Source organism: Meriones unguiculatus, chromosome 2 (assembly GCF_030254825.1).
Source record: "Meriones unguiculatus strain TT.TT164.6M chromosome 2, Bangor_MerUng_6.1, whole genome shotgun sequence".
NCBI lineage: Eukaryota > Metazoa > Chordata > Mammalia > Rodentia > Muridae > Meriones > Meriones unguiculatus.
In genome coordinates, this window is record NC_083350.1 from 98,832,364 (window position 1) to 98,848,913 (window position 16,550).

Consider the following 16,550-nt stretch of genomic DNA (forward strand, 5'->3'; position numbering starts at 1 on the left):
CCCTCACAGCTAGCAGGGAAGGAGGGGGAGGGTCATTCTCAGCCTAGAGGAGACAGATGCTGACCCCCAGCCTGTGGGTAGCTCAGAGAAAACAGAAACTCCTGGCATCCAGGTGGGGTTCAGTGGGTGTCCACACAGAAGCAGGAGCCTCAGGGCCATGGCTGCTAGAAGGAAGTCCGCATCAGAGGCGAGGCTGTGTTGGGTTTTCTTTGACTCCATTGTTTGCCAAACCTAATGAAGCCTGCTCGAGGAGCTGCCAAGATCACTGGCTAAGGCCGAGGCATCTTCTTTTTCTCCTTCTGCCTTTGAACCTGTTTTGTGTTGCTTTTAAGAGCATCTGGGAGAAAGGGATAGACATCATTGTTCCTTTAGCTTTTATTCTGAACCTTTCATATGCCTTCCTGGCCAATCTCGGAACACCCTGAAATGTGAAAGTATTATACTAACAAAAGAAAAACAAGGGAATGTCCTTTTTCCTTTCAGGTCTAGAATAAGGAGTTTTTATCATATGTAGAATCTGACTGGAGGGCTGTATTCGCAAAAGCTTCCTTATTAAACTAACTACACCATATCATCAGCCCTCCCTGAAGGTTTCCAGAGCCTAATTGGAATGGCTGGGTAGCTGGAGCTGTCAACACCCTGCTCTGTTGGAGACCCACCATCAGAGTCTCAGCCCCAGGTGACTGCTTCCTCTGAAGGTGTCTATGGAAAGGACCATGCCCATAGCGAGCATCTTTCCATAAACATCAATCAAGAGCAAAGCTGATCCCTACTCTAGTCCTTGCATGCTTTAGACAGCCATAGCTACCTTTGGATGAATGTCAGGGTTCAGGGGAGATGGTTTCTTATACTCTGAGCTTTCCCCAGACCTTTAAACTTCTGACTGAAAGAACAGTCACTTGGCAATATGGGTCCTGAACGGGATAGAAAATGCTGTGGTGCCCAGGAAGCCCTCTCCAAGTCTGTGCTGTTAGAGGAAAATACAGGACATGAGGGAGCCAACCCTACCACATCTATACAGAGAGTATTTCATGCAGCAGAGGAACAAAGCCAGACAATTTAAAGCAACTGTGTCTGCCTAAAGCAGAACGAGCTGGAGGAGGGGAGAGGAAGCATCCAGCGGGGGGCGGGGAGGGAAACAGAAGATAAAGACCCTTAGAGGCCACTGTGAGGACTCAGATTTTCTTCTCAGATAAGGCAAGCTGAGTGACGTGGCCCGGCTATCATTTTAAAGGGGTCCTTTTGGTTCCTGTATTGTGAATATTGGCTAAGAGAACAATGATAGGAGTAATGAACCTAGTTAGGATGTAAAAGGATGATTGTGTGAAAGAGTAGGGCTGACCTCAGGTACTGAGAGCTAAGTTAGGAGACTCAGGAAGGTTTGCTGTTGGATATAAAATGTGAGAACAGGACTAAGAACTGGGGCTGCCTCTGTCTGATGGAGAGCTTGGGTTGAGATGCCAACTGAGTATCTGAGTAGAGGTGTCGTCAGCTGCTAGATATCCAAGTTTGGAATTCTGGGACAGAGGCCTGGACTGAAGGTACAAACGTGGGAATTAGGAGCTGGAATGACCTCTTAGTATTGTCAAAAATGATATAAGAGTCCACACTCCAGCCGTCCAGGGATGGCCAGCTAATAGGAACCAAAAAGAGGCTAAGAAATAGAAAAGGTGATAAAATGCAGCAAGTAGGTCAAGGAGACTGGAAAGTTCTTTCGATTTCAGCAGAGCAGCCTCAGGTGGAGACTCCACTTAAAGAACAAGAAACTGAAGAATGGCATTGGGTAAAACAGGAGTGTTCTATTCTGTCCTGTAATGGGAGGTTTTTAGCTATTTTTTTTAAAAAATAATGTTCCAGTAGGGAAGGCCTAATGGATGATGAGAGAGAGAATTTACTGTAAGCCACTAGACTGCCATCAGTTGAGTGGAGAAGAAAGCCATCTCTAGGAGGAAAACTTTGGAGACTGGGAAAAATCTCTCCTATTTTATGACTAGATTTGAATGCAATTGTGTTGTGCTAATATTTTCTGAAGTCATGATAACCTGAGGTACAAGATGGTAACATGATCTAGATGTACAGTCTAAGGACATTCGCCAGAGTTAAGGGAAAGTTCTGAACCAAGAGAAAAGTATAGGTCTTATTTTTTTTCTCTCTTTCTTTCCTCCTCCTCCTTCTTCTTTTTCTTTTTCTTTTTCTTTCTTTTCAGTTTTTTGAGACAGAATCTCTACATGTCCCTAATTCCCTATATTGACCAGGCTGGCCTCACACTCACAGAGATCCCCCTGCCCCTGCCTCCTGAGTACTGGATTAAAGTAGCATGCTCCACCACATCTAGCTTAACTGCATTCCTTCTAACGGGTGTTAATTACATCATCAAAGAAGTAGGATTATGTTATTGATGTCATCACAATTATAAGACTACTATGGGATGGCCAGATAACTCAGAAGGCAAAGGCACTTGGTGACAAACTTGAAGACCTGACTTTGATCCCCAGAACCCACAATCCATGAGTTGTCCTCTGACCTCAATACTTGTGCAGATAGATAGATAGAAAGACTTCTATATATTCATTTAAGCCCTAGTGAGTTGGATCTCATAGTACTTCTACTTCAAATAAACTAAATCAGCTTTTGAGATCTATGCAGACAGGGGGTTGAGAGAACACTGATAAGCAAATGAACAGCAAAGGGATGAGTAATGTTCTTTTGTAGAACTGTCTCCAAGCTCTACAACAGCCGCTGGTACAGAGGTGAAGTGACAGGTGTTCCTTCTCGCTCCAGCAAAGCCAGCAGCCTTTTGTCAGTCTTTCTCGGGCGACAGTAAGGATTCCTCTAACAACCTTTCTGACACATTTTACGAAAAATGTGTTGGTAGTGACTTAGTTTACTAATAGCACAAACAGCAAAAACAAAGTGGCCCAATGCAAGCGATAACGAATAGCAGCGCTGACTGTTTCTATAGTACTTTACCAGTTACCAAGGATTCCTAATAGATTTCATTTACTCCATATATGTCTTGGGGCCTTCTGTGTCCCAAGCCTTTAGCTTGGGGGAAAAAAATCCCTCTCTCACTTAGCCTGAGTGATGAGTGTACATGGTAAAATAAGTAAGCCCAGAGCTGCTTTTAGCAGATGGAGAAATTCTAAAGTTTTATTCAAACTTAGCAGTAGGGGCTAGAGAGTTGGCTCAGCAGTTAAGAGCATGCCCTGGTCTAGCAGAGGGCCCATGTAAGATCCCAGCACCCATGTCAAATGTTCACAATTGCCTGTGACTTTAGCTGCAGAGATCTGATGCTCTCTTCTGGCCTTTGAGGGCACAGAACTCATGTGCATAAGCCCACACACAATCACATAATTTAAATTCTTAAAATAAAAAAAACAAACAAACATAGCTTTAAGTCATCAATTTTCTAGAACACCTCCCACCCCAGATGAAATGTTGACACTGGCATTTTCTTTTCTTTCTCAAAGCTTTTAAATCTCAGCACGTCATATGTGCTGCAGCAGTATCCTTGTACGTGGAGCAGCGTTCCACAGTGAAAGCTCACCTGCACTGAAGCTTGTGGCCCTTTGTCTAAGCCATTACATATTAGGGATTCATCTGGTATGGTTCACCCACCTGAACTAGCTGGCAAGTAGGTCTGGCAAATCATTTACTGCGGACAAAACGACTTCGCTAAGTGGGATGTATCTACTTTAAAAAAAAAAAAATCTTCCTAAGAAAGCTAGTGAATTTCCTTTAAGTTAAACAATATCTTTAAAAATCGGACTTTTTGCCATTTGTAACAACTCACTCACACAACTATTAGGAAACTTGAAATGTTTTTATATGTTTGTTTGTGTTTGTTTTTTTGTCTTTGTTTTTGTTTTAAAGATTGATTGATACAGTGTTCTGCCTGCATGTGAGCCTGCAGGCCAGAAGAGGGCACCAGATCTCTCGATAGATGGTTATGAGCTACCTTGTGGTTGCTGAGAATTGAACTCAAGACCTTTGGAAGGACAGCCAGAGCTCTTAACCTCTGAGCTATCTCTCCAGCCCCCAGAAATTTGCAATTTTTACTTTCTCTACATTTAAGACTGCCTATCGATAAGAACTAATTATTGTAGCAGAAATATGCATGAACTCTTCAGTATATCTGATGGGAGAAGTGATGGGGTTTCTCCCCTCATCGAAAGAATACATGTGCAAAACAAGTGCTCTCTGCCTTGCTTAGCTCTGGTAATATTATGGTTGGAAGATACTGTCATGTAACAGCACACCTGTAGGCCTTGCCCTACAGACACTCTTACTGCCCAAAGAGAAGCTGCTGATACAAGAGGCTGACAGCTGCTCGGGGTTTCCCAAAGTCAGTGAAGAACAAGCCAGGACTTTTCCTCCATTCCCATGGAATACAGGACAGTTTTCCATTTGATCTCCCAGAACAGGGCTGAAAAGGGTCCCAGGTGACATGTGCTTTGGGGTTGGGAGTGCTCACCTCGAGGGAAAAGTAGCACATCTCCCCTGAGACAGAGTTAGACACATACAGCACCTTCTGACCCTAAGACCACAGACAGCTGTGTCCCAGCAGAGACTTGAGAACAGTAGTCCAAATGTCTTCCTTCTCCTGTTCTGTGTGACAGGGATACATGTATGCCATGTGAGTTCCATAGATGTGCAGCAAGGGAACAGGGACCCTGAGCCCCTCCCCTGAATGTCACTCTAGTGTGTGCTAAACAGGAGTACCAACTGTCAAAAACAATGTAACCGCAGTCACAAAGAAAAAGACTGTATCTCTTCCCAAGTTCTCCTCCTAAATAAACAGAGGGGACATGCCAAGAGAGAACACACTGCCCACCCCTTGGTCGTAGAAGAAGGCAGTGTACACCCCGCCTCTCTCACTACTTCTGGTGTCCTACATTCCAAGACTGCACCATGATTTGAGGGAAGTCAGAATCATCAATGAGATGGTATTTTGCATAAAAGGAATTCTACATGACTTAAAGTGACCAGGAAGTTACGGCGCCTACCTAAAATATTAAGTGCTCTTGTGCCTTCTGGAGTGGGTCTGGTTCATTCAGGACCAATGGCCGAAAAAGAATGAACCGTCTAGGTGTTTAGGTAGTTATGGAGTTGAGACTATTGGGGGAAGCAGATTTGTTTCCATGTATTTGCTTCAGGCTCAGAAGTCCAAGCCCCTCTCACTAGTTTCTCTGCTTTCTGGTGACGTTCCTAACAACTTGTCCTCCTCCCTAACCATCCCAAAAGCTATTATCTGTGTCAACTCCACAGGACCTCAATCTCTGGATGTTAAAGTCTTCCTCTGTTGGGTGACTGGTGGTATGTTAGCTCCCGGTGCTGTTAGGTGTATGCGCAAGAGCTGGAAGCTTGGATTCACATGGTGGACTTCACTCTCAGTGTGAGAGGGCTAACTGGGTTGACTGAGTTTTAGGAATACATTCAGAGCCAGTAAAGATGGTAATCCAGCTATGCTTAGAGTCAGTGCAGGTGGCCCTCTGTGTCCTTCCTTTCTGCATCCAACTAACAGCAGATCAAAAATCTGGACATGCTGCATTGTCACTCTTCCCTAGATGGAAACACCTATGTGTATAACACCTATATGTTATGTTCCTTGTGATGTACAGGAAGGAGTGTGTAAGTTATGTCCTGGAACACACACCCCCATAGGGACTGAGGGACACTGTGTGTTTAAATTGGAAAGAAACTATTAGAGACAGGGAGGGTGAGATTATCAGCCCCAAGACTTGACTTGCTAGAGAATGAATTTTTGGAAGATAGGAAGATGACCTCCTTGTAGAGAAAATGACTTGAAGTTTAAAGTGGGAGGCAATACATGGGGGACAGACAGATCCCAGGGTTGTAACTTCCTTACAGAATGCCAGGTATCTGCAAACTGTCCCCCCACACACGGGGCAGACAGCGGAGGACTAGAAAGCAAAGGCACGAGTGTGGTGGAGAAGCATCCTAACGCGACAGAGATGCTGGTGTCTGGTGAGCTTTTCGAGGAAGATGGCAGAGGAGGAAACTTTTCATCAGGAACAAGCCTGCTCCCATAGTTTGTTTATGGTTGAAACTGCCCCTCGTTGGGTTTGAGGACACACTATGAGTACATATGTCCCCTCCCTGCAATGATTTTGTCAGATTCATAGGGGCTTTGGGAGACACACAGGGCTTACTACATGAGTATAGACCATATTCTAGTATTCAAGTTCAGTGTTTGGGTTTGGGTTTTATTTGGGGGAAGGAGCAGTGCTGGGTTTTGACAGCACAGTGTGGCTCAGGAAACCTCCTACCTGGGCCTCCTAAGTACTAGGGTCACATAGCCTATCACAGTGTCTTTCAAGGTGACAACATTCATGAAAAGAACTCCGAAAAAGATGGACTGCTAGCACCACAGGTTACGTGGAAGTTTCTGTGGTGGCACCTGGGAAAGTGTTGCTTGGCAGAGTGTTTGATTCTGAGCGCACACGTTACAGTTTCAGATATCTGCTGGTGTGGAGGAGTGCACAGTAAAGATGCCAGCTCATGGCACCAGCTGCTGCGTTCCCCTGGACCCCATCCCTCACTCTCAGCAGGGACTCCTCCAGCGCACCCTCCGCTACACAGGACCTGGCGTCCTACCCTAGAGATCTGTGGAGGGCGTATACATCATTTACTGCTTTTTCTTGAGCATTGACAATAAGAAAATCCAGATGTCTGACCACTTTTAAAGATTCCTCTTCCATCTTTCTTCAGTTCAGTGAAATGTTTATTTTCTGAAAATAACACTACGAAGAGGGAAGATGCTGCTTTTCTGCATGGCAAAAGTAAAAATAGTTTGCTTTTTCTGAGCTGTGAATTTATTTGTAATTTCCCTTCATGTAGCACTAACGCATAAATGGTCCTCTCTTCCACCCCACCCCACCCCCAGCCAGCCCAAGATACTTCAAAGCATAAAGAATGACTTGGAAGTCAATTATTAAACCTTGAGAACCCTAAACATTTATTTATCTATTTATCTACCTATTTATTTCAAAGAAATGTAATCCTTTTATTCTGCTGTTTTTCTCCTTCCCTCCCCGGATATACGTTGGTAGCTGCCATGTTTTAAATATTGACAAGATAAGATAGTTTTCTGTTTATACCAGCAGTCGTCTGTCTGTGAAATATGGACGAATCAGAACGCTGGATTTCCTTTCTCAGCGATCCATCAGGTTCATAATGTAAGGCTACAAATGGTTATTTTCTCTTCCTGACCTCACGCTGTGTAGTGTGTCGCAGTGTTGTGTCGCTCGCCTGAGGTACCACATCCCAGCAATGCGGAAACTCTGTAACGTCTGGTGGCTTCTGAGGTTCTTTGTCTATTACACTTCGTGTGCTTTGTGACTGGGTGATGTGTAAACGCTGTCCTCAAAGGAGAAACATACTTGCCTTGGAAATCTTCAGTGAAAACCTGTCCCGTCTGAGTTTTGGCTTCCATCCCAGGTGTCTGTGTTAACTTCGCTTTCACAGGGAAAGGGCAAAGGGTAAATTGATATGTAGAGAGATGTATAATCAGCGTCATCCTTCCCATTTTGTACTTCATGTCCACGAGCTAGTCAACTGTTTGTGTCCAATGACTCTTACAGACTCACTTGTGAGAGATACTTGACTTGCATGAGATTCCCTGCAGTTGATGCAGATGTCTGGGGATGAAGAGGCTGGGAGGAGGGGAGACACTCTCACAGCTTTAAGGTGGTTCTCAGCCTTTTTCCATTTGGCAGTACTGAACTGATCTTTGGAATCCAAGTGAAATTGTGACCTATTTTATTCTGAGCTGTTTAATATTCAAATATTCATGTCTTGTTTTTACATACATTAGAAAATAATTTAATTTGGAATGCAAACATTCTGGCACAGATTTTAAGTTCATATTTTAAAATACAATCCTATTTTCACATCCACTGGAACTTTCCCCACTGTCTAGCCTGTTGTTCTGGAGCTTGAGACATTTGGTTGAGAATCACTGAAAGTCCTTGGGGCGGCATGTGAAGGGCCTCTCTGGGGAGGAAGTTGCCATGTCAGGCACATTCATCCCCCGTGCATGGAACTTCTGGCTCTTGAGGACCATGACGTCCGCGCATTGCCTGCCCTGGTGCTCTGTGACCCAGCAGCCCTCCCAAGTGCCCGGTGCTAACATCAGCTTCTAAGTGTTCAGAAGTGGCCATCTCTGCCCCTCCTCAGCTGAACGCATGCAGCAGAAACAACGGCACAAGAGCACTGCTATTAGTTCCTGGAGACTTTTTCAACAGCCGCTGCTGCACCTGGCTTTCCCCATGTAGGAATGTCCACAGGAGACCCTCCCTCCGGTGGCTCCCATCCAGATAACGCATTTATGTCCACAGTGTGGAGCTCTGCATGGAGAGCTTAGTGACTACAGGAGTGGAGACAACTGTAACCACTTGCATGGGTTTGGGTAGCGCCTCTCTGAAGCTCATCAGAGTTACTGAAAGTGAAAACCTCAAAGTAACAGTTGTCACTTCAAATCATGTTAGTTTTTCATTAGGTGTTCTGAGGAAAGAGAGAATGATGTTTGTGAATATCCAGATCTAAATTTATTAGCAGGTAGGTGGGACTAGCTCCTAGCAGAAAAGATTTAAAAGCTTCTATTAAAAAAAAAATCAATTGTCTCAATTTAAAAAAAATTTTTTTTAAAGAATTACACAAGGCTTAGAAAATATTCTACCACTCTATTGATGTTAGAAAGTTATCTCATGATCAAAACCTTAATTATGTACTGATATCCTTGGGAAACCTTTTGTTTGGAAGGAAATTAAAAATATAGAAAGTGCTTCCTCGTTGTATTGTCAGAACATACAGAAACTGTAATGCTCACTTTTTTGCTGCGTGAGATGATCTTTCTTAGAGCTTACCTGAGATGTCAGGTTGCCTTGTGAATAACACAGAGGCCAAAAGCTTCATTTCTGAGTCATTGATCTAATAAAAATCTGCTGAGAGGCATCTGTGAATTTTATATAACTAAGTTCATCTATGGTATTATATTTTCAGCTAGTGTTATAAAATAAAGTTTAGTTTAATTGTATTATTTTATATGTGGCCTGATCTTAAGTCCTTCAGACTCAGCTAGAGTATGAATTAATGGTTGTTGGTGGACAGATGCCTGTTGAAGAGAATGTGCTCGATTTACAACTCTAATATCAAATTATATTGTTCCCTAATGTTAGAAAGTTGAATTTTTAGTTTAATGTGCTAATTAGTGATGTATATTTTCTCCTGTTTAATAAATATTCTTCATTGTATTTGTTTTAAAGTGGAACATAAAAAGCATATATATGATATAGCAAATAAAAAAAATAAATGAAGTTTTAAGCCATGACCAAATTCTTAGCATATTAAGGTCATTAACATAAAGGGCTTTCTGTAAGTGTTCTAAGTGCTAAAGAAAGAGCCTGAAGACATTTATCAAAAGTTACTTAACTTGTTTTAATTTCTTTTCTGCAATCACTTGAGGAAGCCTCTAAAGATCACTATGTCAGTAACAATTTTAAATATGGCAACTATCTACAACAAACTTTTCCTGCCTCGTTGTTATTCTAATCAGCTATTATTGTATCATTGTTTCCAAAGTTAGACTATTTCTCATTAAAGAAGAGTTTTCATTAAGGCCATTATTTGAGGCAAAAGACTTCTTAGGTCTGTTTGATTTTTATTAATTTTTAATAAGAATTGTAAATTATTGGATTTAATTTAAAACACTTGCCTGAAGAAGAAACACGGGGATGGTGTGAATGTATATGTATGGATGTGTAGCTAGCTCTTCAAGGGCTAACCCAAGGCTTCACCGTTTAAATTATTTTATATATGAAGCAGAACTCCTCAGTTATTTTCCAGTCTTTTCTGCTACTGTGTGCGTGCGGTAACCACTCAGCCCATCTCCTCACATGCTCATTCCCACTTTACCTCAAGGAGAGTTGAGATCTAAGGCACCCTTGTTCTCTGAACTCTCTTGTCTTTCCTGACAGCCAACCAGTATAGCTAAATCCTAGCCCAAGGCCAAGGTCATTCCCGTCTTTCTCGAGAGTATGACACTAAGTCCAATTGCAGTCCTTCCATTCACATTAATTGTAAAAAAAGGAACTGAGCATCAAATTTTTTATTCTTCTCAGTAGTCATAAATATGAGGTGTTGGGATTTTTTTTAAGAGAGAGGAAGTTGAATTTCCAGGAAGAAAAAAAATATTTTCTTATAAATTCAATCCGAAGAACGTTTTCTTTCTGAAAATATGTTTCTGGAAATAGCAGTCAGCATGACAAAACTCCGAGTCTGTTTCCAGAAAGGTCGATTCAGTCCCTGTGGGAAATTTTAAAATATTTGGACTGGAGCAACATTTCAAGACTCCAAGGAAAATAAAGTAAGGATTATATTTCCCTCCCCTATAATTATCTTCCCCCATAACTCCTAGGGGAGGTGCTACCAGATCAGTCTAGATTCAGAGCAAGTGGTTTGTGACTGTTGGACCAAATGGAGGCCTAGGAGAGCAGTTGATGGCGCTGTCTAAACAGTTAAGTGGGTGTGCCACTCATTTCTTCAGGTGGTTATTAAATAAGTCACCTTGATGATTACAAACAGAGAGTTCGTGCTTGGGTTTGTTATTCCCAGAATGGCTGTTACAATGGATGATTTAAGCATTTGGACCAGCATTTGGCTTGCAGCTCTGCCTTGAGTCTATAGACCCATATTTAAGTTTAATCATGAAAGCGCGTGACCTAGTTGACAGTGAGAATGAATCTGTCCATGGTTTGCATGCCGAATGTACTAACCTGTGAAACACCCCCACCTCCCCCGCTTTACTGCACCCACTTCTGCCCAAGCCCTCTTCCCAGTCCTTCCCCTCCAACCCTCAGGACTCCTACCTCTGCCTGTTAAGCTCTACCGAGTTATACCTCAGCTAACTACAATAGGGCTAATGTCCTAATGAAGTTCTGTTGCTCCACTAAGTTGTCACGTCAGCAGACACTGGCTCAAAGGATCTTTTGATGTCACCCAAATCTTCCTTCTGTATCATTCCACGGAGTTGCGTGCAAACTTCTGTTGTTCTGTTAACAGCATCACCTGTGACTTAAGTGTTTGCTCTGTTGTTGTTGCTTTCTCAAGGGAGAACGGGAGGGGGAGAAGTTTAATGGGGAAATGGAGGGTTGTTTGCTAGATTTGGGGAGAGATTTTAAGAACTCATAGCTGCAGTGTTTCCAGAGTTATAAAGGTTATTATACTCAGCTTTAAAATAATGAATCCCACAGAGCCTTCATGTTGACATCTGTATGAGTTTTTAAGGGCAATGCATAACCAGCTTTATAAAGACCAGAGACATAATAAGAAGCCAGACATTTGAGAGAGAAGGAAAAGAAAAGGTCAAAATATGAAATCAGAGAGAAACTTCAGCCTGAAATTAATTGCAATCAGTTATTACTCTTACAAATAACTCATATAAAGAGAGAATTCTATCATGAGCGAGGGCTAGGCCATAAAGACAGGGGGAAAGTGTTTATGTTAATGTTATAGGTTTTAAATGTCATGATATATTTTAAGTGACATGTGCTAAAATATCAGCAACAAGGTGGAGCAATCAGTACAAACACACCAACAAACAGAACAAAACCAATACGGACAATGGCCGAGAAATGAGCAGGATATGAGGAGTTCTCATTAAATGCACTCCCACGAGTGATACTAACAAGGCTCACCTGTGATGCCAGGTGATCCACATAGAAGAAACTCTCCGGGCTCACTCTTCTGAAAGGCCTGTGTCATTTCTACAGAACTCAAATTTTTTCTTTTTGTTTTTCAAAGCCAGTTAGAAATTTCCAGAAGGCAAGGCTCTTGCCTTGTGCTCTCTATCTTTGGCCGCTGCCTCTACCCCACCTAACAGAATTCTAAAGTGCACAGAGAACATGGTGCCGCTGGCCCTCTTCTCCCAAACATGCACAGATCTGAGCCTTTCCTGGATGCCCTAGCTTCTTAGCCTTTGGGATTTCTTCAGCCTTTCAAGGGATCTAATAAAAGCTATGTACTTCCTCTTTCTCCAAAATCGTGCATCTGAGAATATATAGATGCCTTGAAAATTCTTCCCAGAAATCCCACAGCGTGTCAGCCCTTTTTGCCAGTACTCCGTGAAGCTTGGTCCCCAGCCAAGCTCTATTTGTTTTGGAAGCTCGTGAAACCTTGTTATTTGCTTCCAATACCTAAGGAAAATAATTTCTCGTAATTCTGTAAGACCAGCCAAGTTAGAAGAGAAAAGCTTTGAAGATATTTTTCATAGTCTAGTTTTAGTGGTGTCCATTTGAGAACAAAGAACTTGATTTTGAGAAACCAGAATCCCTAATGTAGACAAGAATAAGAAAAACTCTACCTGTGACATATAAATAAGATTAGAGTCGAGAAAAGACCTGCCAGGATAGAGTTTGGGCTTTATAAATGTCCTTATTAAATAGATGAGGGTGACTGAGATGGTGGAATAGCCTGTTTAAGTGAGCCTCTGTGGGTATGTGTAAGAGAACACACCATCGTACATGACATGCATGTGGATCAGGAGTCTCACATACATGTGCGTGTCCATGTGAGCAGACCTACATTCCAGACTGTGGGCTGCTGCAGTTCTGAACAAGGCAGCGGAGAACACCCAAGGCCAGCTCTGAGATACTGCATCTGTGCAGCTGAATTCCGATGAGCAAAAGTAGCTGTCACCCATTAGTAAATTTTTATTTTAGCATTGTTTAGTTTCTTACCTGCAAAACCTTTCTCCATAGATATAAAAGTGTTCAGAGTACATGATAATGTCATATTTGGGAACTGAAATTAATTAAACTAATGTATTATTCTAAAGCAAAAGCAATTCGAACTGAAATTTTCAGTCAATTTTAAAAAAACAATTCAAGCATATTTTTTGTTGTCACAGAATATTAGGAATTGATAAATCACTTATTAAAATTTTCATGTTTTGTTTTTAAGATTAGTTAGCCTAGGGTGTCATTCTGAAAACAGATTAAATTCGACTCCTTCATACTTAGCTTAGGAAATACAACGCTAACTAATTCACATAGAAATAAAATAATCAATATGCACACACAACGCAACCAAAGGCACTGAACATTTACAGCTCAGGTGTGTGAGGCGAACGCAGACTAGCAGGAGAGAATGAGCGGCTTGCTGCTTACGCTGTCTCTAAAGTGCGTGTCTTTCCAGACAGGGGACTGGGGAGAGCCGTCCATCACCTTGCGACCTCCTAACGAAGCCACAGCCTCAACTCCAGTCCAGTACTGGCAGCACCACCCAGAAAAGCTCATTTTCCAGTCGTGTGACTACAAAGCTTTTGTAAGTTACCCTCTTCTCGGTATTTGGGCACAAGTAGGGACAGAGGCTGTATCCCCTAGATAGTTTGCATCTGTTGAAAATGTACCAAAATGTGCATCGCTGACATTTCAGAAGGGTTTCTTTTCCTTCCTTCATTTCCTAAAAATGTCCAGATAACCAGAGCTTTAGAACCCTTGAAGCCCTATTAGTGTACATTTTGTTCTGTGCCTCTGTATAAAGTTGTGTGGTTCAAAACTGTGTTACAGAGCGCTATTTATTTATTTATTTATTTATTTATTTATGTTTTCGAGGCAGAGTTTCTCTATGTAACCCCGGCCGTTCTGGAACTCACTTTGTAGACCAGGCTGGCCTCAAACTCAGAGATCTGCCTACCTCTGCCTCCGGAATGTTGGGGTTAAAGGCGTGCACCACCCACCCTGATCAATAAAGCACAATTTTAAATAGAATGTTTGCCTAGTTTCCCGAGGCCCTGGGTTCCACCCACAGCTCAATAAGTAAAATCAAAGGAAGTGAGTGTAAATGCTGCAGACACATTTGCTGACCACTGACGGCAGAACGTCAATTCTACCATTGTCTTCAAGACTGGGACTGCTGTGCCGGGCTTTGTTTTATCAGTTGAGAATAGGGCTTAGTTAGGAAATGTGGACAGTGAATGTCCAACAGTCCTTTGGAACTGGTGATGATTGTCATGACTGCAGTACAGAAAAGAAAAAAAAAAAAAGGATGGCTGAACCTTGAAACTTACTCTCTTTAAAAGAAATGTTTCAATTAGGGCCAACTTTCCTAAAAGCTTTAAAAAATACAGACTTGTCTGGGATCATTTTTCTTAATGATGAAGATGTGCTGTGGTAATCTCCTCCCAGTCTGGACATATTCCACTGTGCCGTCTCCTTTCTTTGTGGTTTATCATTCAACATTGGATTTCTTTCAACAAGTGTCCAAAAACTATTAAAATGGCTTCCTCCAAAGCTCAGACCCGAAATCTCTGAGGCTTTCTAAACAAGGCCCTAGTCCAAAAGCCTCTCCACCTTGCCATGCACATGTGCAGTGAGCCTGTGATCACCTGGTCTTCAGGACTGATGCCTGAGCCTGCACTAAACCAAGTGCCTCTGTGAGAGCAGGGCTCTGTCGTCTACTCTCCTCAACAGTCCTCATCTTTGTTCAGATTTTAAGATAAATGTAAAACTATTTTTAAGGGTATTGGAGAAAGGTAAATAAAAGAACCGGTTGAAGCTTCAAAAGTTGATAAGTGAGTTGATTTTTTTTTTTTTTAATGTGGGATATAGGGAGGCACAGACACAAAGACATTTTTGGCTAAAATTATTTGCCCCAACCAGAAGCTAGAACATGAGTGGGGATATGAATCAAGAATTCATGATTCAAAAAAAAAAAAAAAAAAAATCCATGATTCAGTCACATGGCAGCAATCTGGGGAGGTTCTCTCTCTCTCTCTCTCTCTCTCTCTCTCCCCACATCCCCTTCATCAAGCTCATCATGTGTCACTCTGCACCAGAGAGACAGCTCTGTCCCTATAAATGAGAATGGCATGCATTCTCAGGTGGGTGAAGCCCAGAGCACACACAGCCATAAATAAAGTGTCCAAAACTGCATTTCCGCCTCAGAACAGCGCCATTTTAATTACCTATGCTGCAGAATAAGCCCAAATGGGGGCCATGTTGCCTCGCCGCTCCTCAGCTGTGGCATACAACCCTGCAATTACACTGATAGTAGTGTGATTTATTTCTGCAGACATCGCTGCCTCAGAAAAAAAATAAATAAACGGGGAAACATTTTTAGATACCCCCATTTTGCAGTTAAATATGATTTGAAATGTGACATCTTTAGAAAATGCCGTAACTTTTATAGAGAGCGATTCACAGTGATCAGAAGCCATGGCTAACTGCTGCCTTCTCCCCATCTGTAAGGATCGGTTGCTGCTAGCTATTTAAAGGTATCACCAACTTACAGCCAAGAAATGTAGCCAGTAGCCTTCCCACAGCTTTTTAAACCATTACTCACATTTATAATCGTTTTAATATGTCATTCCAATTTTGTGTGTGTGTGTGTGTTTTAGTATTTAGGTTCTATGCTGATAAAAGAGCTGAGGGGCACGGAATCAACGCAAGATGCTTGTGCAAAGATGCGGGTGAGTTTGCCAAACTGTTTTATCTTAGCAGCTGAAATACTAAGTGCTGGGTGTACATGCAAATTGCCGCCTTTCAGATTCCTGTTTTCTTCATCTGTTGGTCTGTTCATCACATTGGTGTTACATGAAAAAGGTGTTTGGGCTCTGCTGGTGCTTACACCTGGTTTATCTGGGTGTAGTTTATGACTGCGCCTCTCTGATACATTTAGACCTTATTTACATTTGCTTTTAACTATTGTTAAAGAATGGAAGTCAGCTGCACAAACACTGATCGTTCTCAGATCGGGGATGTGGGGGGCAGGGGTCTTTAGTCTTCCAGGAAAATGTTTCAGCACCAATTTGACAGTCTGAGGGTGCTCACTGAAAAAAAAAAGAAAAATACCTGCTAGTTCACCAAAACCCACCAAAAGCTGAGGAACCACAAGGGTATTATGTAAAGCTAGTTTTGTTTGTGTGGATTCTTCTTCATTGCTCTTGGTTTTATTTTAAGTGTAAGAACATTCGGCTCTGAGTACTATGAAACCTTTAAGGGCAGTGAATATTAGCAAAAATGCAATTATGAGTGCCCATGGTCAGTGGCTGCTAGAACCCTGAGTTTATTTCAAGCAAAGTACATTTCACTTTTTCTTCCCCAAGACTCTCCTCCTTACTTTCCCCAGAGCTGATGTGTGGATGATATGGAAATATCTAACTACACCAACGAATTAAGACTATCTGACCTGTTCAGTATGGCAAACAAAGTCAGATCTCAGATCCTTATGGAAAGGGCCCCAGCTTCTGTTTGTGGCCAACAAGTCATCGTTAATTTCATGTGAGAGAATAGTTTGGTGCTAATGTAATGAGAAGCATGTAATTGAGCTAAAACAATTTAAAAGATAGATGTAAAGTGGTTAGTGTTAGCTGGAATCTCCATGAATGCAAAGCTCCGTGAAACTGAGACATTGGTATTCAACCACTAATTTAATATCTTGATCAAGTAGGTAGCAAAATGACTAAAACAGTAGTCTAACTCTTGATGTAGTACACGCACATTTTAATCATAGATGATCTATCACTGCTT

At 42.0% G+C, this 16,550-nt stretch overlaps 1 protein-coding gene across 16 annotated transcripts in view; it reads left to right on the plus strand.

Annotated features, from left to right (window-relative positions):
* Positions 1–16,550, plus strand: part of Anks1b (ankyrin repeat and sterile alpha motif domain containing 1B) — a 1,054,774-nt gene that overhangs the window by 989,738 nt on the left and 48,486 nt on the right. For 8 of the 16 annotated variants that reach the window (XM_060377912.1, XM_060377910.1, XM_060377909.1 and 5 more), the window contains 2 exons: positions 13,216–13,344; positions 15,419–15,490. In XM_060377912.1, the coding sequence (XP_060233895.1) occupies positions 13,216–13,344; positions 15,419–15,490 (201 nt within the window). Of the gene's footprint in view, positions 1–7,124; positions 7,200–13,215; positions 13,345–15,418; positions 15,491–16,550 lie in introns of all 16 variants that reach the window. The other 8 variants (XM_060377911.1, XM_060377905.1, XM_060377903.1 and 5 more) reach the window with 2 other exon arrangements.